At 37.0% G+C, this 26,952-nt stretch overlaps 2 protein-coding genes across 5 annotated transcripts; one reads left to right on the top strand and one right to left on the bottom strand.

The window, feature by feature from the left end:
* Positions 1 to 209: 209 nt before the first annotated feature.
* LOC104598442 (rRNA processing protein-like protein) lies at positions 210 to 16,054 on the top strand. 3 transcript variants are annotated; one of them, XM_088890734.1, is made up of 15 exons: positions 292 to 357; positions 390 to 461; positions 711 to 803; positions 894 to 1,081; positions 1,775 to 1,847; positions 2,108 to 2,182; positions 2,274 to 2,384; positions 2,527 to 2,569; positions 3,421 to 3,514; positions 5,019 to 5,121; positions 5,216 to 5,311; positions 5,459 to 5,485; positions 14,249 to 14,348; positions 15,629 to 15,713; positions 15,847 to 16,054. In XM_088890734.1, the coding sequence occupies exons 2-15, from the start codon at positions 453 to 455 to the stop codon at positions 15,971 to 15,973; spliced, it is 1,224 nt and encodes a 407-aa protein (XP_088746860.1). In that variant the 5' UTR covers positions 292 to 357; positions 390 to 452; the 3' UTR covers positions 15,974 to 16,054. The 3 variants fall into 3 exon arrangements, with proteins under 3 accessions (XP_010258807.1, XP_010258806.1, XP_088746860.1); XM_010260504.3 differs by having other exon boundaries at positions 212 to 461; XM_010260505.3 differs by lacking the exon at positions 5,459 to 5,485 and having other exon boundaries at positions 210 to 461.
* A 917-nt stretch (positions 16,055 to 16,971) lies between these two features.
* LOC104598443 (MADS-box protein AeAP3-2-like) lies at positions 16,972 to 25,843 on the bottom strand. Of its 2 annotated transcripts, none has more exons than XM_019197984.2 (8): positions 24,581 to 25,843; positions 24,007 to 24,424; positions 20,519 to 20,585; positions 20,211 to 20,372; positions 19,961 to 20,002; positions 19,840 to 19,881; positions 17,894 to 18,111; positions 16,972 to 17,304 (listed from the first exon to the last, which is right to left on the bottom strand). In XM_019197984.2, coding segments are annotated over exons 2-8 (720 nt in total). In that variant the 5' UTR covers positions 24,195 to 24,424; positions 24,581 to 25,843; the 3' UTR covers positions 16,972 to 17,303. The 2 variants fall into 2 exon arrangements, with proteins under 2 accessions (XP_019053529.2, XP_088746398.1); XM_088890272.1 differs by having other exon boundaries at positions 24,007 to 24,284.
* Positions 25,844 to 26,952: the final 1,109 nt, after the last annotated feature.

Below are 26,952 nucleotides of genomic sequence, written 5' to 3'. Positions count from 1 at the left end.
AAGATGGGGAAAATTGCCATCCTAGAAATAGGATGGGTGGTAGATGCCTAGATGGAAACTACGCAACTTGACTAACATCTAGGCTTCTACAAACCAGGCCACCGGTCCAACCGGCCGAGTCAACACATGCAAGAGAGAGAAAGAGGATGAGCACTTGAGTAACCGGAAAGGGAAAAATGAATATATTAAAATTTTTACATGGTAGTGGTCTGGACGTGAAGCCCTAAAACCCCACGGGCCCTAAAATCTCCCCCTTCTCTTTTGAACAGAAAGAAGGCCGACGGTCTCTGAATAAACCATTCAAGCCCTCAACTTGCTGAACATCGCAGCGAGAGAGAGCGAGAGAGCGAGAGAGAGCGAGAGAGAGAGCGAGAGAGAGAGAGAGAGAGTAATACATAGACAGAAAAGCCGTATTCAAGGAGTCCCTTTCTGCTTCTCTATCCGTGTTTAACATGGCAAAGGTAAGCCGTCCTTGCCTATCCAAAGAACTCCTAACACCGCAAACCTTTACGTTTCACTTCATGACAGTACATCGGACCTATCAAATTCAAACCCAGTTGGAATATGATTTCAATCGCTGTTTGTCAACGGATTTTTGTCACCTGGACTTTCCTTTGTGCTTCGTTATTATTCTCTTATAACATATTCTGCGTTCTTTCTTCAACCGATTTTATCAATAATAGTGAATTTGATGCTGTCTGTGTTCTTAGAGGTTCAAAATGGGGTTAGTTTCAAAGAAGGTTAGACGAGTAGGTCGCAATGACGCTGGTTCCGAAGACGAGAGCGACCCAGAGATTGAAACGGTACTTCAATTTGTATATAGATTGGTTTTTGGCTTATCAATGTTATTTTTTCAATTAACGGGGCTTAATAAGTTGAGGATTTTGATGCAGGAGGAGGAGGAGGAGGCCAGAGAAGAATTGGAAATGGAAGACGAAGGTGAAGATGAGGAGGTGGATGAGGAGGAGGAGGAGGAAGAAGAAGAAGATGGTGATGATGATGATAAGCAAATTGCTAGCAAAAAGGATGCCGAGATTGAGGAGCTCGAGAAAGAATACTTGAATCTTCGCCACCAGGAGCAGTAAGTTTTCGAATCACCCAGATAACTTCAATTAATCTGTGCTTGAAGCATTTAGTGTGAGGAACATGAATCTGACGTTTGAAATATTACTGGTTATAGTGGAGAATTATTATTTGTGTTTCTTTTTCTATGGTGTTGATCTCTGGTAGCTTTATGTTTCAATGTGGCTTTATAGTTTTCTTCTCCTACTTTAATTTAATACTCCCTGGCTCACGAATTGTTATTTGAAATTACGGTGATCATTTTTTTCCTGATAGAAGACTACCAAAAACAATTTTTGACTGAAAAAATGGACAATTATTTAAGAAATAGTTGGAAGATTAAGGGGATATAGGGATTTGCAAGCATACCTGTACAGACTGAAAATACACTCAGGAAAACATTTCCTTTATTCCTTTTGTTTGTTCAACTTTTTCAAGTGCATCACTTATCTAATAAACAGTTTGATGTGGGGTTACAACAAATAAACGGTGTGGGCCTTTTCAATGAAATTGATTTGGTGCTGCTGGTTACAGATACTGCATATACATGCATGTTCATCTAGGCTTACTGAAAAAATTTTGGCACCCATTTTCTCTTTCCTAAGTGATGAATACTCCTTTAATTGTTTGCTGATAAAAAATGCCTTAATTGTTATGCTTGTAATCTTATTCCTAAGATTCTGCCCCCTTTCTTTTTTCCCTCTTCACATAGGGATCTTTTGAAGAGTTTGAAGCGTCATAAGGATGAAGATCTTCTAAAAGGTCAAGCTGTGAAGAACCAACAGGTATGGTGCATTGACCTATTTTTTTGTTTTATTTTACTCTCTCTTTCTCTGGCACCTGACCTAGCTAACCATTGATTGTAAATGCAGAACATCTTTTCTTTCTGAATTTTGTTTTTTGGACAATGGTCAATTTTGTTATATTTTTTGTTTCAATATTCTTTGTTTTGGTACTTACTGAAGGATATATATTCTGTATCTTTTTGTGATTGGTTGTATTACTTCTCTGAATCTTTTTTTTTTTTGTTCCTTTTCTGGTGAAGGTTCTATGGGACAAATCTCTTGAGTTCAGATTTCTTCTGCAGAAAGCATTTTCAAGTTCAAATAAGCTACCGCAGGTTTTGCTTTGGTTTTGTCCCTGAGAATAAAAAAATGTAAAAACTGACTTCTTGCTACATATCTAGTGAATGGATCACAAATTGTTTGCAGGAACCCATGAGATCCTCATTATGTGATTCTGATGAAGCAGTCAAGAAAGCATATTCAGACCTCATAACTTCATCTAACCAGGTTTTGGATTCCTTGTTGGAATTGCAGGAGGTAAATCTTCATACTCAATTATGTTGATCTGCACCTTGATGTTGACTTCCAGTAATTTAACAAGATACTGGTTTCTTCTTATGACATTACATTTTCAATCTCATTTTGGTTTCTTTACCCATTATTATGTTTATTTTGACAGGCTTTACTTGAGAAGAATCCTTCTATTTCTCAAGGCACAGATGGTATGACATTACATCCATATTATTCTCCTTTTTTTGGGTGGGGGTATCATGAATGATGTGGCATAGCATATCCATATTATTCACGTGTCAAATTTTTGCTTCTTTCCAGGAGTTTTTTTGAGTGCTTATATTATGTCACTATACCATTTCTTTGGTTGTTTTGGTGGGATTTTCAATATTTCAAGCTGTGTTTGGATTGTAACAGCAGAATGGATTTGAACTTCAATTCTGTGTCAATTTCATGGAAATGAATGGCCACCCTCCTGGAAGAATTCTGTAAAACGTTGGATTGAACAGTCTTTTTCTTTGTTTCTCTGGATTTGATGCCTCTGAAAGAAACCCAAATGATGGAATCTGGATTTTCACAGAATTTAAAAATCCAAATGCATCATGAGTTTTATTCAATTTATCTTTTTGAGGGGGTTCATGAAACGTGTGGTTCCTTTTGAGAAGGTGGTGTTTTCAGCTTATGAGTTTGTATGGAAATGATATGCTATTATATTTGGATGAAGAAGTTGGATATCAGGTTACTGCCTAGTCCTAACTTCTTGAAAAAGAATTATTACACCATATGGGAAAAGTCTGAGAATTTTGTGTCTCCTACATTTTTATCCAATAACAAAACAAGGTCAGCTCATGATCTTGGTTTAAAGGTGTATTTTGTTATTTGGATCTCCTTGGATTCTTTTTCTCTTCCCTCAAAGTAATCTCTTTCTTGTTGTAAGAGATTACAACAAGGTTACTGTCTACATTTTCTCTTCCCAGCTTGTTTTCAATTTCATGGTGAAGAAAAAAGAGTTCTAAGGATCTTGTAAGATCTTTCTTGTTCTAATATACTTTCTCTTTCCAAGGGATCAACGAATCTTCTAAGTTTACAGAAGTATCTAAGAATTTGGATGGTGAAGGTGATAAAGAGTGGTCACGGATTTATCAAGTTCATTCCAGGTATTATGTAAATGTAAACCACTTGGTGCTTGTTTTAATTCTGCCTATCTTTATATCTATACTTGTCCAAACAATATTTTATCACTACTTTATAAGAGAACATAAAAACATATCATTCTTGAAGGCAGCCATTGATATTTATTTAATTATTTATTTTGGTTGGAAACAGAAACTTTTATTATAGATTAAATGATTAATATCAGGAAGTTACAAATTCCAAGCAATCCAATCATAGGGTTGAACCCCAAAACAATTAGTGTTACAATTCTTCCCAAAACAACTTCTCCCTATTTACCCCTTGTTTGGCCAGAGTGTCTGCCAAACCAATAGCTGATGTTTTATATTATTGCCAAAGAGTTAACTTAATCATGTTTTATTCTAGGCAAGTTTCATTCTAATAGGCTTCTGTTCTTTGTGGATTATCTTGAATAGAGGATATTTGCTAGTGAGTTGAAAAACTTATTTGATTTCCACAAAGTTCCTATCCTGATATTGGGTTTGGGTTCCTATCTGCTCCATTTTATTAGACAGTTGGCCCATGCCCCCATCAAATAATGCTCGAAAGCTTGTAGTTATGTCGTAATGTTAGAAATTTTGTGGCCCAACTCTTTAAACAATTCACTTGACCTTCTCAAGGTAGAAATTCTACAAGCATACTTCTTTTTTCTTTTTTAATGTTATAGCTTGGTTTCTGGATTTCTGCAAATACAACTTAGTTGATGGAGAACTATAAAAACCTATGAGAAAAAGATTAAAGAAGGTACATTTATATATGGATTTTTTTTAGTCTCCTCTTCAGAAACCATTTAGAAGTATAAATAACACAATTGATGCCCTTGCAGTGCAACCAATGTATTGCTGTTATCTTGGCAAATGAAGCCTTGTCCTGGATGATTTATCCTTGTTAATGCACTAGTTAAGGTTTAACGTCAATATTTTTTCTGGATCTTCTCTTTGAAGGGAAGTGTTCAAGCATAACTTTGACTAGTCATTTGTTCTGATTCCATGTGTTGGTAATTTGATCTAAAAGAACATTTCTTTATATTGTATATTAGCAAATCCACTACCATCCCTAGTTTGGTATTAAGGCAGTTTGCTGTTGTTTACCTTGTAACTTTTCACCATGGTTTTGCATATGCTGGACTAAAAAATAAATATAATTGACATTTTTCCATACAATATTGTAGTTCTAAGTTCTAATACTTTGTAATAGATGATTTTTCCATAGGACCTTTTTTGTTTTGTTTTTTTAGTCCATGTAGATGTAGTTAAAAACTTTTTCTACAGTGTGGTTTGTTCTATGTTAGCATTCTGCCAATGGCATAACCTTCCTTGAGTCCCATTGAATGCTCTGAAGTGTTAGGATTGACTCTGGTTTGGATCACTAAAATTCTTTTCTTTCTTATACTCTAGTGAAAGAAGTCTTGCTACACAATCAATAATTTTTGTGCTGAAGCACTTCAAAAGTCATGCTAGTTATTGACTTTGTGTTCCTATCTTGCAGAATAGCTCCATTTAGAGACAGCTCAATAGATAAGTGGCAGAAAAAGACACAAGTGACAACTGGTGCAGCTGCTTTCAAAGGGAATTTAAAAGCTTTTAATCAGGTTTGCCTCAAATTTTTGCCTAATGTTCATTGTCTATGAAAGATATCAAGGAACTTACCCCTTTTCTTTATTTCTTTTCTTTTCCTGAGAGCAGAAAATTAGTGAACAAGTTGCTGATTATATGAGGAATCCAAATAAAATGATTAAGGGCATGCAATTGCACCGATCCGCAGTTGGTGTTTTTGGGGCTGTAAGTTCACTAGTCTTTCTCTGAGAATCTCAATTTTAATGAGGAAATAAGTTCCTTAGCATCCAAATGTGATGAATATTAAGTACTATTATATATAATTCTGTTTATCTTATGTGTGTTCTACTTACCTGGCTTATTACCTTGCAGGTTCCTACTACATCAAGTGATGTTAAGGTCATTTTTTAAGCCTATTCTGCCTTGTATGCACTTCAATTAGTTTTAAGTTTTGGTTTATGTGTGAGTTTTCTTTGTCAAATGTTTGTGTTAAACCCAATTAACTTTTCTCAAAAAAAGAACAAAGAAAAAAGGAAGCACTAGAAAAGATGAGGCATGGCCCCAAAGGTCCTCAAGCCTACATCTCAAACAGGTTTTGTTCCTTAAGGTATTTTCCTTCGATCGTTTTAACTCACAGATTCTCATGGTCAATTAAGATCTTCCATCCTAATTTTTTCCATACAAGTCATGTTAATCTTTTTTGCCTCTCTAATCCCTAGCCCTCCCTGGTTTATTGGTCTACACATGTACTTCAATTGGCCCATGCAGTTGGTTTCCTTTGATTATTTCCTCACCATAAGAAGTCTCTTTGTGTCGTATCAATTTCTTTTAACACAAATCTTGGGAGTTGGGAGTGGGAAGCATGCCATTTGATAAAAAAGGGATGTCACTTGTCACTGCTTTTATGAGAGTTTCCTATCCCACTTTTGATAATTGTTGGCTTTCGAACCTTACATTTTTGCTTTAATCTTGTCAATCGACTCTCTTAACCTTTTCTTACTCTGGAGCACCAGAGCTCCCATGCATTTTTCTTTTTTACTAGCAATTAGGATATTCATCTTTCTTGCAAACATCTTTGGAGCCTATTAGGGACTAGGGAGGTTTTTTCAAGAAGAATAATTTTGATTTTCTGTAGTTTATTTTTTTTTGTCCTAAAGCCAACTCATAATTTCTCAGAATATCCAAAATCTCATTACAGTTGGAGAGGAAAGCAGTCCCGTATATCTTGCAATCATCTGCAAATTGGAACATTGGGATTTTTGGGCATTCTATGGCTATTTTGATGCCAATTTGTGCTTTCTCTTCCTCTGCTTTTTTGCACAGCTTATGAGTTAAGGCTTCTACTCAAATGATGAAGATATAGGGCAATAGTTGGTCTCCCTGTCTAATCCCTTTAGAAGTGTTAAATTTGGGTCCTAACAAACCATGAAACCATTTATAATTATGCTAAAGGATGGTGTTGTGATACACTCTTTGATCCACTTTATCCATTTTCCGCTGAATCCCCTCGTACGATGACATTCCTCTATGAAATTCCAGTCAAGTCTATTGTATGCTTTTTCCATGTCTCATCACATTTAGGCTTTGGCCCTTTTTTTTCATCGAGTTGAAAATTTCATAAGCTATCAATACGTTGCCCGTGATTTGTCTTTTTCGGGCAAACGCTCCTTGATGAGGCAAAATTATCTTGTCCACTAAGGGTCTTAATCTGCCCATCAGAATCCTTACAATAATTTTATAAGTGATGTTGCATAGACTGATGGGTTTATAGTGCTCTGGGTTTTTGGGGTTTTGCACTTTAGGAATTAGGACTATGTAGGTTTGATTTATGTTTTGATCAAATAGGTCTGATTTATTTTTTTCATCATTTTACTGTTATGAAAGAAGGCATCTACAATTTTAATTATGCTTTCCCCAACAATTGCCTAGTATTTCTTGAAGAAATTGTGTGAAGTCCATCTGGATCCGGGGCCTTGAGATCTGAGATGTGATTAAGTGCTTCACAGATTTCAAGGTCTGTTGACTACTACTCTTATCTCTTGTAGAAATTTATCAATTCCTTTTGTCTGTTCTGCCATAAGGTAGCTTTTAGGACCAACGTTTTCGAACCGCTGTTGACCCAGACAGTCAGACCGTTCGGCCTGGGAACCGTCTAGGCAACCAGTTCCGTTTTACCCAAAACCTGGAATCTGGTAAAAAAACGTTGAAAAAGTCAACAAACCATTGACCCGGGCGGTTGAACCGTTCCGTCGACCCATTCAACGGTTTTGACCGTTTTTTTTACTTTTTTAATTTTGTTGTCAGAACGGGCCATCCGTTTGAATCAGATGGTCGGGCCGTTGACCCGGAATTCGGTGGCCAGAACGGTTCTGTTTTCGGGTCATTTTTTAAAACGTTGTTTAGAACTGTCAGTTATAATGATTTCTTAAAGTTTCCTTGGCAATCCCTTTATTTGATCATGAATATTATAGAAATGAGTTATGTTCCACACGTGACAAATTAAAGAAAATTTGACATTTTTTTTCGATACTTGCCACCTCTAGAGCCAGCTATATTTTCTCTCCAAGCATCCTTAACGACCGACTTTAGGGATGGTTCATATAGCCACATAAGGGCCTAATTCCCCTAGAACGACCAAGTTTGCATACACCATTAGTGGAGCATGGTCTGACTCAATGAAGGGAGAATTTAAAGTTATGCATCAGGGAAGCTCCTTTTCCAGGGTGACCAACTCATCCAGTGGTTTGCAAAGCCAATTGGGCTTGAACTTCTTTGAATCCTTAAATTCCTAACAGTTGAACTTGACTTCCTTAGCTTCTTTGAAAGCACCCTTACTTTCAAAGTTCTTGCCATTGCTTGCTTCTCTTTCTTGCTCCCAACGGCGTTAGAAGAAAAACAGTCCCAAAAGAACAAGAAAACTGATTAAAAGAAGGGTAAAAACAAAGGAGATAGCAGCAAGAAGAAGAAGAAGAAGAAGAAGAAGAAGAAGAGTTCAGTTGTGAGAAGGGTGAGGAGAAGAGTTGTTCGTACTATCCCTCCTTCCCCTAATCCTTTCATTAAAAAGTAATCACTAATTTTCAGAAATTACAAGCAAGCCCATTGGGCAGCCGGCTAATTAAACAAAATAAAACTGATGTTAACATGCCCATAAGAGAAGGCCCATTAACAAAACAGAACAGAAGAATAAAGAAGAAATAACAACTGTGGGCTATGGGCTATTTGGCCCATCTTCTCTGTACTCCCCCTCAAGCTGAGCATAGATGTTAATCATGCCCACCTTGCCTATATCATGTTATAGTTTGGCCTTGGAGACTCCTTTGGTAAGAATGTCAATTAACTGTTCTTCAGATGCAATGAAAGGTAGACAAACTTCTCCTGAAGTCACTCTTTCTCTGATGAAATGCATGTCAACTTCAATGTGTTTAGTTCTATCGTGTTGTATCATGTTGTAGCTTGGCCTTGGAGACTCCTTTGGTAAGAATGTCAGCTAACTGTTCTTCAGATGCAATGAAAGGTAGACAAACTTCTTCGGAAGCCACTCTTTCTTTGATGAAATGCATGTCAACTTCAATGTGTTTAGTTCTATCGTGTTGCACAGGATTATGGACAATGTTAATGGCAGCCTGATTGTCACAATACAACATTAGTGGTCCGTCATACTCATCCCCTAATTCCTCCATTAGGGATCAAAGCCAAAGTAACTCCGAAACTCCATGAGCCATTAGCTTTGTACTCTGTCTCAGCTGAAGATCTAGCAACCACAAATTGTTTCTTCCTTCTCCAAGAAACAATATTGCCTGCCACCATACTATAGTATCTCGAAGTTGACCTCCTATAATCAATGTTGCTTGCCTAGTCAACATTTGTATAGGCCTCCAGTTTCATATGATCATGTTTAGCAAAAAGAATACCCTTCCCGGAGTGCTCTTCAAATAACATAAAATCCTCTCTGCTGTTGCCCTATGTGTGTTTTTGGGAGCATGCATGAATTGGCTAGTGCAGATAACAACATATGCAATGTCAGGGCAAGTCATACAAAAATATAGCAGTTTCTCTAGTAACCTTTGAAACACTCCCTTATCCTCCAACAATTTTCTATCAGAGGCAGAAAGCTTGTGACTCGTATCAATTGGTGTAGGCATTAGTCTTGCACCCATTTTACCTGTTTCAATGAGCAAGTCTAACGCATACTTGCATTGAGAAATAAAGATTCCATCTTTAAACTGAGCCACTTCAATACCTAGGAAATACCTCAATTCCCCCAGGTCTTTGATCTCAAACTCTGCGTGAAGGAAGGATTTAAGGTTGCTAATTCCTGTTAAATTAGTGCCAGTCACTACAATGTCATCCACATAGACTATAAGATATATTACCAATGAACCTCTCCTATTCACAAAGAGGGTATGGTTAGATTGAGTTTGTGTGTAACCAAATTTAACAAGAGCAGTCCTAAACCTTTCAAGCTAGGCTCTAGGTGACTGTTTGAGTCTATAGAGAGATTTCTTCAACTTGAACACCTTACCCTCCATGTTTGTGCCATACATCCCTGGTGGGAGAGACATATAAACCTCTTCTTGTAATTTTCCATTCAAGAAGGCATTTTTCACATCTAGCTGATAGAGGGGCTAGTCTAAATGAGTTGCCAAAGATAGAAGGACCCTCATAGAGGTCATCTTCGCAAAAGGGGAAAAAGTCTCTAGGTAGTCAATCCCATAAGTCTTTGTGTAGCCTTTTGCAACCAATTGAGCTTTGTATCTCTCAATAGAGCCATCAACCTTATATTTGATGGTGTACACCCATTTACAACCCACTTTCTCCTTCCCTTTAGGTAAATCAACCACTTCCCATGTGTCATTTTTGTGCAGAGCCTCTATCTCGGTTCTCATAGCATCCTTCCATTTTGGAATAGAGAGAGCTTCTAATACAGACCTGGGTATAGGGTTAGAAGCAACAGAGGAAAGAAATGAATAATATGTAGGAGAAAGAAGGCCATAGGAAAGATGTTTAGAAATGCAGTATGCAGTACACTTCCGTTTATCTTTCCTTATGGCAATAGGGACATCAAGGTCTGAGAAGGGAGGCTGCAAGGGTGTGACCTCAGTACCTGTTGTCTCTTTAGCAACTAGAAGTGTAGGAGGCTCATGTGGTGTAGAGGAAACAAACTGCTCTCTCATGGTCTTTTGCCATTGGTACCACCTGTGAGTAGATAGAGGATGGGGAGGCAATGGAGGAGGAACATGAATAGTGAAGGGATCCGAAAATAATTGTTCCCTCTTGGACTCAACATAAGAAAACTCAAATCAAGAAGACTCAATAGGAACATGAAGGGGGAGTGCAAACAACTGTGACCAATACTCCCCCTAAGAACGATGCTCCCCTTGAGATGAATCATAGAAAGGAGTGGACTCAACAAAAGTGACATCCATTGAGACATAACGAGTCCCACTACTAGGATCAAAATAGCAATAACCCTTTTGTGTGGAGGCATAACCAAGAAAAATGCACTTATGGACCTTTGGTTCAAATTTATGTCTCCGGGTACTAGAAATGTGTATATAACAGGTGCAACCAAAGACACGAGGGGGAAGAGAGAAAAAGTCCTTATCTGGATAAAGAAGATTAAAAGGAGACTTAAAGCCCAAAACTTTGAATGGCATACAATTGATTAGGTATGCTGCAGTGAGAACAACATCCCCTCAAAACTTTGTAGGAACACGTGAGGCAAACAAAATGCTTCTTGCAACTTCAACTATGTGACGATTCTTCCTCTCAACTACTCCATTTTGTTTCGGAGTATGAACACAAGAGCTTTGGTGGATGACCCCAAAGTCAATGAGATAAGAGGTTGGTTTTACTCAAAGTATTCTTTTGCATTATCAGACCTAAATATCTAGATTCTTGTATCAAATTGGGTAAGAACAAATTCATGAAATTGTCTTATAAGCTTGGGAACTTTGTTACGAGATCTCATAAAAAATAACCAAGTATATCAAGAAAAATCATCAATGAACAAGATAAAATATCGATAATCACCCATAAAAGGCAAGTGGCATGGCCCCCACACATTAGAGTGCACAATATGAAAAGGAAAAGTGGATCTCTTATTACTTAAATGATAAGTGTTTTTTCAATGTTTTGATTACTCACATGACTCACAGTGAAGACTAGACAAGTTAATTCCCTTAAACAACTCTGGGAATAAATGACTCAATGCAGAAAAGGATAAATGACCCAAACAAAGATGATAAAACTCGACATGACTAAAAGACTTTGAAGAAGTAGACCCAAAAGCAACTTTTTCAGGCTGTCATTTGCTTTATCTAGGAGTATCTAGCAGATATATTCTATTCGCCTCATGGCCACTCTCAATCACTTTTTGAGACTTCAGGTCTTGAAAAACACAATAAGGGAAGAAGGTTACATCGCAGTTTAAGGATTTAGTTAGGCTACTCACTAACATCAAATTAGTATGCAGTTTAGGGACATGAAAGATTGAAGTAAGGGAAAGGGAGTCTGTAGCCTTGATGACTCCCTTGCCAGAGATAGGAGCAAGAGAGCCATCAGCTAGGGTAATCTTATCACGGCCAGAAAGCAAGTCATAAGAGCTAAATATAGTAGAAATGCAAGTCATATGATCATAAGCACCTAAATCAATAATCCAAGGGATCCTACGATTACTTGAGATGGCTGCATGGTTGGCAGTAGCACGTATACCTGAATGAGCAAATGTAGACGTAGTTGGATTGCCTGAAGAGTTGGAGGAGGTGGCTGCACTTTCAAGGTGGTTGATCATCCTCCCATATTTCTCATACTCTGCCTTCATAACAGCTAACTGCTCACTAGCAGTTTTCTCATTTGTGGCACTCCTATCATTATCTAACACTGTGGCTGCATTGGCACTCCCGGTCTTCCCAATTTCGACCTTTTGAAAACGGGGTGGAATCTGCTCACTAGCAGTTTTCTCATTTGTGGCACTCCTATCATTATCTAACACTGTGGCTGCATTGGCACTCCCGGTCTTCCCAATTTCGACCTTTTGAAAACGGGGTGGAATAAGGTCTGGATGTAGCTTCCAACATTTATCCTTTGTATGTCTCATATAACCTCCTTCTTCCCTGTACCACCTATAGTCATCTTAGGTTTTAAACCCCATATTAGCAAAATGGTCAACTGGAATAGTCCCTTGAACCCGAACCATCTTCCTGCTCTCCTCACTACTCACCATGGTATAGGCCTAAGACAAAGATACATTGTCTTCAGCTAGGATATTCTGTATGGTAATATCAAATTCTGGATTCAACTCTGTCAGGAATTCAAAAACCCTTTTCCTCTCAACTAATTTTCTCTTTGTCTCTGCATCATTTGTACTTTCCCAGACAACTGTTTCTATGAGATCCATCTCTTGCCACAAGGATTTCAGCATTGAGAAGTAGACTGCTAAAGGTTTCTCCCCCTGCCTTAGATTGTTCACATCACTTCTTAACTTATATGACCTAGCCACATTCAGTTTTTGTGAATAGGTTTCAGCAACACTATCCCATATTTTCTTAATAGAATTCATCCACAAATAGTGCTGACCAATTTGCGGATGCATCGAATTCACTAACCACCCAATAACAGTGTAATTCTCTTGCAACCATTTCTCATAAGATGGGTCATCTTCCTTTGGTGCTTTCTTGCTCCCGGAAATATTTCCCCACTTGCCTCTACTACAAACGTGTATCTTTACTGATTGTGACCATACTGGATAGTTAGTCCCATCAAGCTTGATTGTGGTCACAACCAATAAAGAGTCTATAGGTGCTTCTGGAACATGTTCGGACTCTAAGCCCATCTTATTTTCAACTCTAGAAGCATCCATCTTCCTCAAACAACTCCTAAAACAGTTTCAGATGGCAAACACCAAGTACCAACCTTCATAGATCCCTAACAGTCAACTGTGTCTCACCCGGAACTTGGGAGAAATAGAAAAAGGGCAGCCACTCCCTGTAGGCTTTACATAACTGTGCAAAGCTTGGATCGATCTCCAAGGTGAAGCTTTCTGTGGGACCCACAATCAGATTTCTCTAGTTGATTAAGGTTTTTGAGCAAAAAACCAAAAACTATTAAAAAGATGAGAAGGATATCTTCCTTTTTCTCCAAGAAACCACTACCAACTGGGCTGAATATCTTCTTCAATCAATCATTTGATTCAGCTCTTCATACACACTGTGTATGGGAAAAAAAGAAAAAAAAAGGGAAAAGAAAAAAAAGGGACCTGCTCTGATACCAAGAAGAAAAACAGTTCCAAAAGAATAAGAAAACTGATCAAAGGAGGGGGAAAAACAAAGGAGATAGCAGCAAGAAGAAGAAGAAGAAGAAGAAGAAGAAGAAGAAGAGTTCAGTTGTGAGAAGGGTGAGAAGAGTTGTTCGTGCTATCCCTCCTTCCCCTAATCCTTTCATTAAAAAATTAATCACTAATTTTCAGAAATTACAAGTAAGCCCTTAATTGGGCAGCCAGCTAATTAAACAAAATAAAACTGATGTTAACAGGCCCATTAACAAAACAGAACAGAAGAATAAAGAAGAAATAACAACTGTGGGCTATGGGCCATACGACCCATCTTCTCTACAGCATTGAAAGTTGGTTCACAAGATCCTAGTCAGAACTGTTCCTATATCTCTCCTTCAGATTTTTTTTCCCCAAAACTCTCTCCTTTCAACTTGGATGAACACCTGCAAGTTCATATTCTATCTCCTTTTCAGTGCTCCTACCTTCTTATCTCTTTTAGTCATAAAAAGTATTCCTTAGTGCTGTTATCTCCCCAGGAAGGAGACTGTTCCTTTTTTGGATGATTTCCACTGTTATGTTTTCCTCTGTTTCTGAGATTAGGTTAAGGGAATCTCCATATCCTGTCAGCATGGAATCACCCAGCTTAGTCCTTGTTAATCTCCATATCCTGTTCACAGTTCCTTTTTTGTCCTATGCTGATTCATACAAGTTCTTAGCATAGTCCTCATTAATCTTTTCCTTGCTGTTACGATTAAAAGCTTTGCTAATTCAGGGAAGGTATTGAAGATAAAAACCCACTTCTGTTGTTATTTTGCTAAAGCAAAGTGAACATTTTCTCATCTTTGTTTTGGAAATGATGATATTTATTTTCTCCTTTTAACTGTGTTCAGGATGCAAATGTTGACGGAGATCCTGAGCTTCTGGATGATTCTGAATTTTACCAGCAACTTCTGAAGGAATTCTTTGAGTCAGTTGACCCAAATTCATCTGGTAAGTTTTCTTCAGTTTCCTTTGGGTTTCTGATTGAACCTTTTCTGCATGTCCATGGCCTCAAAATCCTTGTGTGCACTTTGGGCATGTCTTTTGATGTTTATTTTCTATCTTTTCACATAGGGTTAATCAAAATATATACTGATGGATGAATTTCATTTTTTGGATAATTTGCATATCTAGCTTATCATAGAAGGGATGAGATTTTTGGATTGTATATTCCTATTAAGGACTTTGGGCTATGGGTGCAAACTTGGGTACCCCAATTTTAGAAATAATCAACCCACCCTCCCTTTAACAGGGGAAAAAAATTCAGGCCCTCCCAGGTTGCACCCTAATTTAGACAGGCGAGGTCTGGTGTCGTAGGTTGACATCCTCCCTCCCCCAAAAGTTTCCACTTAGTGCAAATGCTAGCCAAGAAAAACCTCACAATATAGACAGAAAGAAATGAGGTAAAATCTGTGAGTAGAGGTTCCCAGAAAGAATTGATGCCTACCAGTGGATGTTAAATCCCATGGTATCATGTCATTGTGATGAGTTTCTACCCGGTAGTCCTCTGCTGCATGGAAGAAAGAAGCCAATCCTCAATACATCCAAACAATCCCCGACACCTTTTGCTTAAGGACACCTTTTGTCACACTTAAGAAGGATGCCACCACGACCATTAATGTTTTTTTTTTGATAAATGAAGAGAGTTTTATTATCAAAAAGATCAAGTGGTGAAAGCAATACAGGTTACCCTTGGAGAGGCACAGGATGTTACCTCTCCTGAAAATTGAGAATTACATCAAACAAAAACAAGAGATTACAGAGCCGCCCAAAATAATTGTTCCCTTGAGGTCCCTTGCTAGCTTAACAATCAGCTAGGCTACCCTTGAGACTACTTGCTTAGCTAAATGACCATTTATAAAATTTTCTCTTCTTTATCAGTATCAGACTGGCTGAATCTGACTCTCTTTCCAATCAAATGGTTTTAGATTAAGGAGGGCAGTGCCACCATGACCCATAATAAAATTGTTTTTCGTTTTAATAACATCCATTGCAAACTTGTTCAAGTCTGACTGTCTTCCTAAATTTACACTTGGACTTGTCTTCCTAAATTTTTGAAGCTATTTTGTAATTTCCTGGAGTGGCAAGTAGCTTGCTATATTTCAAGCTTCTTTCCCCCAGAATGGTCTAATTGGCACCCAGAGTTGATAAAAATTGGCAAAATGTAATTGTCATGGTTTGGTGTATTAAGTTGTTATTTTGATATACTTCATTATATAACTTGTCTACAGAGACTGTTTTCTATGCGTTAAAGAGGATGCAAACTAAGAAACGGAAGATTGTTGATCGGCGTGCTTCAAAAAGCCGCAAGATCAGGTAGAGAATCACTTGCACTGTATTTTGTTTTGTGCTGTGCCGTCAGCATGGCAGAGTCCCCTTTCCCCCCTTGTTAGTGGGTCATCATGATTTGTCATCTGTTTCATCATTGAATGTTTGAATTGTTATGCAGGTACCATGTACATGAAAAGATAGTCAATTTCATGGCTCCAGAGCCTATGAACCTTCCTCCAATGGCCCCCAAATTATTTGAGAATTTGTTTGGCCTGAAAAATCAAAAAACTGCCTCCGTGTCTTAGTATATTCAACTCAAGCAGGAAGATGTAAAGAAAACTTGATGAGCTGATAAGTTTTGTAATGTTATTTAAATATTTTCCCAAGTTCCTCTCTTATGCCTGATATTTGTCCTTGCTATCACTTCACACTCTACGAGAATCACCTATAAAAAAATCTCTACGAGAATGAATTTATTTATTGTTTTCAGGGCAAATGAGATTCTATTCTTTGGTAAGATGAGAAAGGGGGTCACACACTGACACAACAGGGGGGAGGAGGTATAGCCCAAAGCGAATGAAATTCGATTTTCTTGTGGTGTCTTCTGATTCCATGAACTGGATATCCATCTGCGAGTAGTCTGGACTCTGGAACCCAAAATTAGATCAACAGTCGACACCAACTAGATCATTTCGACCGCTCAGACTACTAATTCAAGGGCAGCACGTTGAAATAAAAAGTAGATAGATTTTTCAGTTAACACTACTATAAAGTGAAAAAAGAAAGGAACAGAGGGATTAGCCAAACCACGCAGGCACGCACCATGTGTTCCATGAAGGGTCCAGCTGACATGGCATGTAATGCGCCAATAATGTGCAAACATCATATCAAAGAGTTTCCTCATGATTCAAACAAAATGTGTATGTTTCCTCTTAACTGACCCAAGACTTGGATTGGTTTAAGGTCCTTTATATAAATTGGTGAGAACTGTATTGTTACATCATATCTGAGTCACTTTAACTAGAATTGTCGGATTTTACTGCCCCTGGACCAAGGAACGTCAAATTGACAGTTTTAGAAACAACCTTCCATACTGCATTTTTAAGATATGACTCTGGTTGTAATGGAGACTTGGGATTAAATCCCATCTTTGGGGGGGGGGGGGTTATGTGTTTGGCGGATGGGCTACTCATGTAGCCCCTTTGAAAAAAAAAGACAATTTAAAAAAAATAAGATATGGCTGTTTCAACTATAAACAGCCTCGAATAACAGTTGTATGCCAATTTGTTTGGTCAACCCAAAACATCTCAAGTACAAAAACAAATGGTACTTAAACACAAGCTTGATCAGGAATATGAGAATCCCAAAACAAATGGTACTTAAACACAAGCTTGATCAGGAATATGAGAATACCCATCTCTTTATAATTATATATATATAGTGTTGGATTAAGTATTGAATCCACCTGACAGAACCTTATATAGAAGTCAAGCTTTCTTTACCTTCTTATCAACTGATCAACTCAACTAATAGAAGCACTTCTCTAGACTAGATGACTGCTATGAATTATATTTTCTATGCCTACTCTTCATCATGATCTGAGGCACTTCTCAAGTTCTCATGGCAAGTGATGACTCTGCAAAAGTAAGTGAATAAAAAATCAATTAAAATATTAAAAAATATTTATCTTCTAAGCCAAATTAATTGATAATTCGGACATTGGATTAGTGGGTCCAAATTGAGTCGTCAAGGGCCAAACCCAATATAATTTATTATATAAACAAAAGACCCCACAAATTAACCAATCCATCATTTTAGGCATGGTTTTCGAACCGCCATTGACCCGGATGGTCGGACCGTTTGGTCTAGAAACCATCCAGGCAATCGGTTCCGTTTTACCCCAAACTCGATCTTTGACAAAAAACTGTTGAATCAGTGAACAACCCTTTGACTCGGGCGGTCGAACCGTCAACCGTTCAACGGTTTTTAGCCATTTTTTATTTTTAATTATTTTTTGTCAGAATGGACCATTCATTCGACCAAATGATCAAATCATTAACCAAAAAACCGATGACCAAAACGATTCTATTTTTGGATTGTTTTTTAAGGTCCAACTGTTTTCAAATTCAAGCAGATTTGAATCATCACTGCTAGGAATTTCTAATCTGAGGATGAGTTCTGACTTGGCCCAACCCATGTTCTTTGAGAATGAGAAAGGTCAGTACCAGAGCTGTAAACCATGTCCCTGGAGATTAGTTTCCTGTAGATTGGGCTGAGTAGGCTGGAGGCGGTAAGGATTTATTTGAGGAGAGAGAGTAGAAAGCTGAAGCATATTTCTCCCCTGCTCCTCTGCATAAAGCCCGAAATGATCCAATACTGTATGCTCCGTACTCTGTTCCATCAGTGATTGCTGGTGCTCCATTGCCGCTTGATGCTCTATAAGCTAATTAACCACGGTCCACAACAGTTAACATACAATACATTCTTATCAATAGGACCCTCTAATTAAAGTGGGTCCAATACAAAAGGTTTTTTACATCAGAAAAAAGGGGATGGCAATGGGGCGGGTTTGGGGAGGGTTTTGTAAATTTTACATCCTATCCATCTCCCTAAACCTCCCAACTCATATCCGCCCTAAAATTCGTAGTGGGTTGGATCATGACAATCCAAATCTTTTCCGCACATGAAAATGTAAAACTTTCCTCTCATTTAAGGATAGGGGTGGGTTGGATTTGGAATCCATATCTAATTTCCTATTATGTGTTGTCATATATAAGCAATAAATAAATAAAATAACACAAATAAACAACAAAATTTCTAAGTATTTGATTAAGACATGTAGAAAACACACAAGCAAGGAATCATCTTTCACATAAAATTCAAAATATGATTAAATTCAACACTTGGTACATAAAGTTTATATGCTTTCCTATAATATGTGGGTCAGGGAGGATTGGGTTTAGTCTAATACCGTGCCCTATCTATACCTGTATGGGTTGTAGAATCCTAAAACCCATCTCCACCCCAAAACCTATCATTCAAGCAAAAAAATCTACCCCATCAAAGAGAGTAGGGGTGAGTACCCACCGGGTAGGGTAGAAATTGCCATCCCTACTGATTATTGTGCATTGAGTGCTCCTACACGGGTGCCATTTTTTAGGATCACTTGGCTGATTACATTATATATACACATCAATCATACTGATCAGGTAATAGAGATGATAATCAAGTACTGACACTGTGACCCTTAACTTGGGTTGGGTTAGCCCGAAATCCAACAATTGAAGTTTGGGTTAGGGAAGGTATGAACCCGATTTAACTTTGAATTGGGTAGGGTTGAGGCTTTAGCCAACCTGACCCAACTCAAAATTGACTTAGTTTCATATTTGTATGTACAATTATTATATAAGCATGTATCTATACAAATATTATATATATATATACATGTATGCTTATATGTTTATATGCAACCATGCATGTATGTATGCATCTAATTATCTATTTATAATATATCTGAATGATTGTCTAAAACATGATGATTATGTCATTTTAGATGTAATAATGTTAAAACTAAATTAACCTCAACCTTTGGTTGTAGAGAAAAGAACATTTGACAGATGGAAATGGAGCAATTGGACCAACCTGAGCCTAGCCCGATCCCATCCAATCCAACCCCAAAACAGCTAAGGTTGGGTTAAGGTAGACCTCAACTTGGCCTGATTTACACCCTTGCCTTTAATCATCAGTATCAGGTGTCAAATACCACCATTTTCATCAACTGATCTCAACGCGAAGTTTTAAGCCTCTAAACCCTAAACCCTAAATCTTAATAATAACCCAACCCGACCTTCAACCTTACCTGTTCAACCCTAACCCTAGCCCTACCTAAAATCCTTCAGCCTTAACCCAACCAAGCCGAAATTGGTTTTGGGTCTGATTAGGCTCAGGTTAGGTCCAACCAGACCCTTGGGTTAGATTCGGGCTAATCCGGCTCAAGTTGTGACCCGACTCCCACCCCACCCATTTTTGGAATTACAACTTGTTCAACTATTCGTTTAAATCGGGTTCGGGTTTAAGTTGAGCATCTCATGGACCGACCCATTACCATTCCCCCATCAAGAGTTGTACAAACTACAAAGCATACCTACTAGCTAGCTGGTTTAGAACTTACACAACGGTACAAGTGGCTGTTCTGCTCCTGTAATATTTGCTCCTGTTGCCATATATATAAAACCAACAAACAAGATGAGAGAGAGAGAGAACTTATTACTCATTAAGTCATTAGTTATTACCTTCCTCCGTAGGTTGTCCAGCTGTTGGTTCAGGAGCTGATTCTGTATGTTCAGTGTGTCATCATAAAGAAATTGAAATCAGGTGTTCTTGTTAAACTTACAAATGTACAAGCAAACCAAGAGTGGATTAAAATTCCACCCTAAATCACTAACGTTAGTGTATTGGGTGCTTATTTTCTATCATCTTTCAATGAAAAACCATCTGAATACTGGCGGTTTTAGAGTTCAGACAATTGAATCAGAAAATTACCTTCCTGGCTCGAACCTTGTTAACAGAATTTTCTAGTTGCTCTTCAAGCTGATGCAAGTCGTTATAAGGTAAAGAGGCCAAGTCCTCTCCGGTGAAGTGTCGCATGCTTGCCTGTAGCCTGTCCGTCTCGTTTTTCATCCTCGTCATCTCGCTGTATACTAGCTGAAACAGTTCAACAAAAATCAAAACCACAATTTACAGTCTTATTGATGGTTTTGCTTTTCTTAAATCATCAAACAAATGGCCCAAAATCTCTCTCTCTCTCTCACACACACATCTATAGACCATCAAGATCAAGACTAGTCTACCTGGTTATCATACTCTTGGATACGAGTTCCTGAGACCTTTTGGTACCTTTCGATGATTTGTTGCATGCTGCAGCAGACAGAAGTAAATAACAACTCAAGTTAAATACACAAGTAGTTAATGTAATATTGCAGACATCTGCCTTTATGTTTGCTGGGTTTTTAATTATTTCAAAGGTAGAAAAGTAAAATTAGATTTGATTTGTTATTAAATGATATTAAATTATTAATTAATTACTGGGAAAATTATATTCACTTATTTTATTTGGGAAATGGGACCAACTATCCATATGATAAATTTAGATTTGACTTTTTCTTTGATTTAGGAGACCAAATTGGGTTTGATTTATAATTTATAGTCCACTTTATGTAAAAGAATGGGATTATATGGTAAGGTATTGAGCCTTTTGTTTTAGTAAGTTAAGTCAGATTTTATCTGTTATTAAAAGATATGATGCGACTTTTAAACGTGGGTTAAAATTTATTCATTCATTTTCTTATTGGGAGGTTTAGAACTGGCAATTGGGTTGGGTGTGTCGGGTTCGGGTTGGGTCAAAGATATTTTGGGTTGAATTTCGGGTAGGGTTGTCAAATGCTAGACTCTAACCCTAAATTTTCGGGTTAGGATTGACCCATGGGTCAATTTGGGTCATCTCAAAAAATAATTGAAATTAAAAAAAAAAACTACATGAAAATGTCAAAATTTAAAGAATTAATCTTAAAATTTCAAATATAAAATAAAAAACTTGAATATTTAACAATTTAAAGAGTAAACAATAAAGAGTAAAGACTAAATAGCAAAAAATTAAAGAGTGGAAACTTTTAACAATGCATAAATAGTCCTAATTAGACTTGACAACCGGGTCAGCAGGTTGACCCATGACGCAACCCAACCCAATCAAACCCAATTTTTTCCGGGTTGGGTCAGGTCGAGTCATTCTCACATTCAGGTAGCTAAATATGAGACCCTAACCCTGTTTTTTCGGGTTGGGTCAACTTTTTACCGGATCTAGGGAGGTTAGCCATATTTTTTAACATGGTTTTTGCACTTGCACTGTCATTAATCCGAATGGTCAGACCAGCCCAGAAACTGGCCAAGTAACTGATATCATTTCACCCTTGAACCACCTTTTATTAGAAAATTGTTGACTTGGTCAGAGAACCGCTGATTTAGATGGTTGAATCATTAAACTATTTGAACCGATGGACAGTTTTCCAATCAATTTTATTTTTTTAATTATTTTTTATTTTTTATAAATTTTAAGTATATTTCAGATGATCCATTTGGACCATTAAAACCTTGTTTTTGAAAGAGAAGTTCCTAAATTGATACATATATGCATGCATGCATTAATATGTATTCATACCACAATATATAATATGGGGCACCTAGTTTTCTTCAGCTTGGAAGAAGTATAGAATGGTACATAAAGAATAAATCCACAATAATCTCATCATTTTTTACATACAAACAGATTTTGCATTCTCTGCATACCTGAACCATAGTATCTAAGTCACGACAAGTGTTTTATTTACTACAATTGTTAGTAAATTACTGCATCTTTACTATATAATGCTGTTCAAGCCATAAAAGTTAAAACTCAAAATATTTTAATAGTTTCATATAATATCAGTGCTTGGAAAGAATCGTTACATTGTTCAAATAATTTTCTCTTTAATCTAACGAGTAAAGACCTAGTATATTGAAAATAATTTTCTCTTTAATCTAATCGTTTCATATAATAAATGTCTTCTCATCTTTCTACCCATTTATCTTTAATTGTGCATATATATACCCTTATACTAGTATATTGAAAACAAAACATAGAAGAATATAATATATCTATACATGCATCCTATATATCTAAACTTCATGCATATCTGAGATGCCATCAAGAGTGCAAAAATTCTAAATTCCGAATAATTACCAACTTGCTCGGCTGGTAGAGTCAATGGATATAGCTCCCACTGAGGCACACTGACCTAAAATTTATCAATCCAACAACAGTCACCCAAATTTTTGACTGTGCTTTAATGGAGATACATCTCCATTGATGTTTCATGAGTGAATCTCTTTCATGATGTCTATAATTAACTTGAATTCTTTTTTAAGACAATTGTATTTTGCACCAAATTGTCCATCTATCTTATTCAATCACATTGGTTCAAGGCTAGCAGATTGGAAGGTAAAGTGCTTCCTCATTATAATTCCTTTTAATTATATTGTGACACAACATTGTAAGAGAACATTTATATAGAGAGTAGGGGTGCAATCGAATCGAACTTTAATCAAACAGTTTCTACTCAAGTTCAATTATATATGTATTGCATTTTTTAGTCAAACTCGAACTTATTGAATATTTAATCGAATCGAACCAAGACATGCTAAAATTCAGAGAACACCCAATTGACTGCACCTAATGAAAAAGGTAGGTAATACACCAGCAATGCAAATAAAAAAGGAGTTCACCCAAATTTATAACTAGGTTTTGTTTAGCAACTAAGTAGATGGTGTTAATATATAGTCATACCAATTGCTTGAATGTCCAGATTAGGGATCAAATTAAATCAAATGGCTTATGGACCTGGTTCCTGTCACAGCTGGTCTAACCGGCCGGATTAATTCTCCTATTTTGGATTTTAAAACATGAATTGAAAGGAGAAATCATCAATTAAATCCATACTTAAAAAACCTGGCCAATAAAGCCCACAAATTAATCAGAACGATTACAACAAAATAACAAAAGAGAAGTTAGGCTATTTTTGGTTTGATAAACAGAAAGTTGAAGGAAAGTTCTTAATAAGTTTTGTGAAATTCCTCAGTAACTGTTCCTCAACTTTCTTTTTTTCTCTTAATTATTTTCTATCATCCAAACACAGCCTTATTGTACGGATCAATCTGTCTACACACAGTACCAAAAAAAAAAAAAAAACTAGTCAAAGAAGAAAGTCTTGAGAAATTTAAGGCCGTGTTGATTTCACAAGGAAAAATGGGGCTGACAAACTAATTAATTATCATCTCAAAGCTGCCAAATTACAACTACGTTAATTGGAAAGAGCAATGATCATGCGCCAACGTTGACGCTGAGTAAACCATGTGAACTATCAACTATATATCGTGTTCATCAGTTTGTTTGGTGCAATAACTTGAAAAGCAAGCTAGCTGGCCATTAATTAATGTTTTGGCCAGTGAGTGATGAACACGCTAGGGTTCACAGTGTTTTCCCAGTTTGAACGTTCCTGTTGAATCATCAGTCAATTGGAAAACATGTTATCAGATGAAGCTTTTCAAGCAGATAAAATATGAAGTACACATATATGTTGCACTGAGGATTCACAGAAATTAAATAAGATTAATTAAAAGAAAAATCTGGGAAGACATGACAATTGACAACCTGAGTGCAACAATACGATGCATCAGAAGTGAAAAATAGGAAAGCATTAAAGCTATAGCTGTGCAAGAAAAATGAAAAACTAATAAGCTTACAGACCTAGACTGTGAGCTGCAGTACTCGTACATCTTGCCAGAACTGGAGAAGATGATCAGCCCAAGGTGGGCATCACACAGAACAGAAAGTTCATGGGCCTTCTTCATCAGCCCTCCTCGGCGCTTGGAGAAGGTAACTTGTCTGTTGGTTGTATTCTCGATCCTCTTGATCTCTATCTTTCCTCGCCCCATAATTATCAAACAGTGGAGGGTTGTCTGTCTTCTTGTTAGGGAAAGAGAGAAAACAAGGGAATTTTAACCTTTTTCTTCTGCCTGATTTTCCTGCTGGTTCAAGTGTCGAAAACAGAGACCATCGATCAATTGGAGAAATCCCAAGAAGGCAGACAAATGGAGGTTTTGCTTTATTGGTAAGAGAGCTTAATTTGGGTGAAGCTTAAATAAGGATTAATGGGCAGAAAGAGCTGTCATCAAAAGTAGAAACTTAGTTTATGAAAACCCAAATGATTATTTTTTATATATATTTAGATTGTAAAGGAGGAGGTGCAATGAGAGATAGGGAGAGGAGAGAAAGCAGAAAGAGAAGGCTGAGAGCTGAGACTGTGTTTCAGTTTGATTACCTGTTGTTGCTTGCTTTTCTTGTTGCTGCACAGTACTGCTTGCAATGAAATGTGTCCTATGTGCTGAGCTAGACCATTTAAAACAAGAGAGAGAGAGAGAGAGAGAGAGAGAGATTACATGGTTTTGGGCAAATAGTAATTCAAAAATCTTAACTATTGACCACTTTCATCTATCTCTCTTAAGATGGTTCTTAATGTCATTTCTATATTTGCTGTTTGGCTAATTCCACCAGATGATGATCCAAATGAGTTAAATTGGGTGATTCAGATGGTTTGCACCATCAATCTACAATGCACAAGCATACCATATGAAATCATCTTCATAGTTATAATTAAGAGGTATTGCTTTCTAGTGGTGACGTTTATGTAATTTTCACCTTGGATTAATTAGTCCTAATTCCAAGCTCTACAAAGAAAGCATGAAGAAAAAGTTCAGTGTGACTGTTAACCACCACTGCCCTGATTTTCCATGCAAGCTTTTCTGGGTGTATACCCATTTGGCTAAGTTGTGCAGATGTTAGAAAACCAGGAATTCCCAAAGAGGGAATGATGTGGAGGTTGGCCAAAACCCTAGACACAATGGGAAACGACAGAGCGTCACAAAGTCTGAAAAGGACTTAAAATTTCCCTTTCTGGTATTTGGTTCATGGTTTTGTCATTGAGCATTATTCGTCATATGGAACGAGAGATAAAAGCGTCAGAGATTCTAGACATGATGACTTTAAGAGTTAAGACTCTACTGGTGTCCTCTCAGCCAAAAGACTATATTACCCTCGTTCAAATTTTCAATTTATTTTTTTAACCATAACCATATAGCTAGGCATGCAACATCCTTAATTGTCTTGGAATTTTATACTATCTCTGATTTGATAGAAAATAAGATAGAAGAAAGTTGAGGGGAAAGTTCTTAAGCAAACCAAACACTGCTTTATTGGAGTATATTTATATGGAAAGACTTAATCTGGTCAATCAGGTTTAGAGTCTTGTTCATGCATGGAAATCAAGATTAATGGTTCACTTCTAAGTTTTGAAATGTCATCAGTGCAAGTTAATTACTTGTTAAATGCTTAAAATCTCTTCTTCTTAATTGCATTAATTGTGTAGTTTCTAACATACTAATATTTTACAATAATCATTCTCTGGAATGGATATTTACAAAAATTTATAACTAGTTTAATTCCATTATCTAGTCACTTTATATACAAAAAGCAGAATGACATCCTGATTTCTCAAGGACACTTTTGTCCATCCAATTTTGTAGTATAAATCTCCTGAACAATTTTCCCTTTATGAAAGTAATTATTATTAGTATAATAATTGGTTTTCTCATAAGCTTGAGTTACAATTTTACCCTTACAATAAAATTCACATTTAATGATATTGCTAGATGATATCTTCTCATTTTTCTTCTCTCAGATACGTTAACGCATAAATTAAAAAAAAGCAGTCACGATGGAGTTGTGAATATGTTTCATACTTGTAGCTAATCTGAAGGTTTTCTTCTGGCTCCATTTGTTTGCAATGCATTTTCATTAGCACTGTACAAATGCATGGGAGTGCAAACAAAAGGAATGTACATTCTGGTTCACTTTTGTTATGGATTTTACTTTGCTAGCTTCAGGTTTGCACTTTTGCACCAGTGCAAATGCAAATAAACAATTTTGGCATTGCTCAGACAGATGCTTAATCCAAGTATAAGCTCTAAAGGATCTGTGAGTTCAATGTGAAGCTGTGATTCTTGAAGGCTATTTTGGGTATTAAACCAAAATGATCTCTCTCTCTCTCCATGCAAACGAAAACCTAGGTGCAACAAAACATGTGAAAAGTTTCTTAAAGAGGAATGCTAGGCTCGAATGTTTGGTCCCCTCCGTTCTTTCTTGAACCTTAATTTCTCTCTCAGCTTCATGGAATCCCACTTCGACCAGCTGCAACTTTATTGCCATTAAAATCTTCCTCTGCATTCCTACTATCTCTCCTATTCATTCAACCCCACGTAAACGTTTTTAATTAATTACTCTCTCTCTCTAGCTATATATGTAAACAGGTTTAAATTTGAGTTGTGCAGCTTCCAGTCCAACCAACTCGTATTGGATTGTCATAGCCAATCGACCAACCCATTTCTTTTAGAGCTCCTGCCTTCAACAAGGTTCAGTCTCAGTTGTCCTGCTGGCCCAGTAATACACCTTCATGCAGTTGGAAAACATGGAGTTTAGTGAAGGAAGAGGTTATTGAATTCTAAAATAAAAAGAAGGGTCTTTCTTACTCCTTTTCTGATAAATTAAGATTAAACACACACACACACAAAAAAAAAGAATAATATTGGAATCTCTTAACACAGTTTCCATATGCAGAAGGAAGTTGGGAAATCAACT

This window comes from Nelumbo nucifera, chromosome 6 (assembly GCF_055504915.1).
Source record: "Nelumbo nucifera cultivar China Antique chromosome 6, China Antique-T2T, whole genome shotgun sequence".
In the NCBI taxonomy this organism is placed as follows: Eukaryota; Viridiplantae; Streptophyta; class Magnoliopsida; order Proteales; family Nelumbonaceae; genus Nelumbo; species Nelumbo nucifera.
Note: the sequence above shows the minus strand (reverse complement) of the source record. Positions and strands in the feature narration are given on the sequence as shown.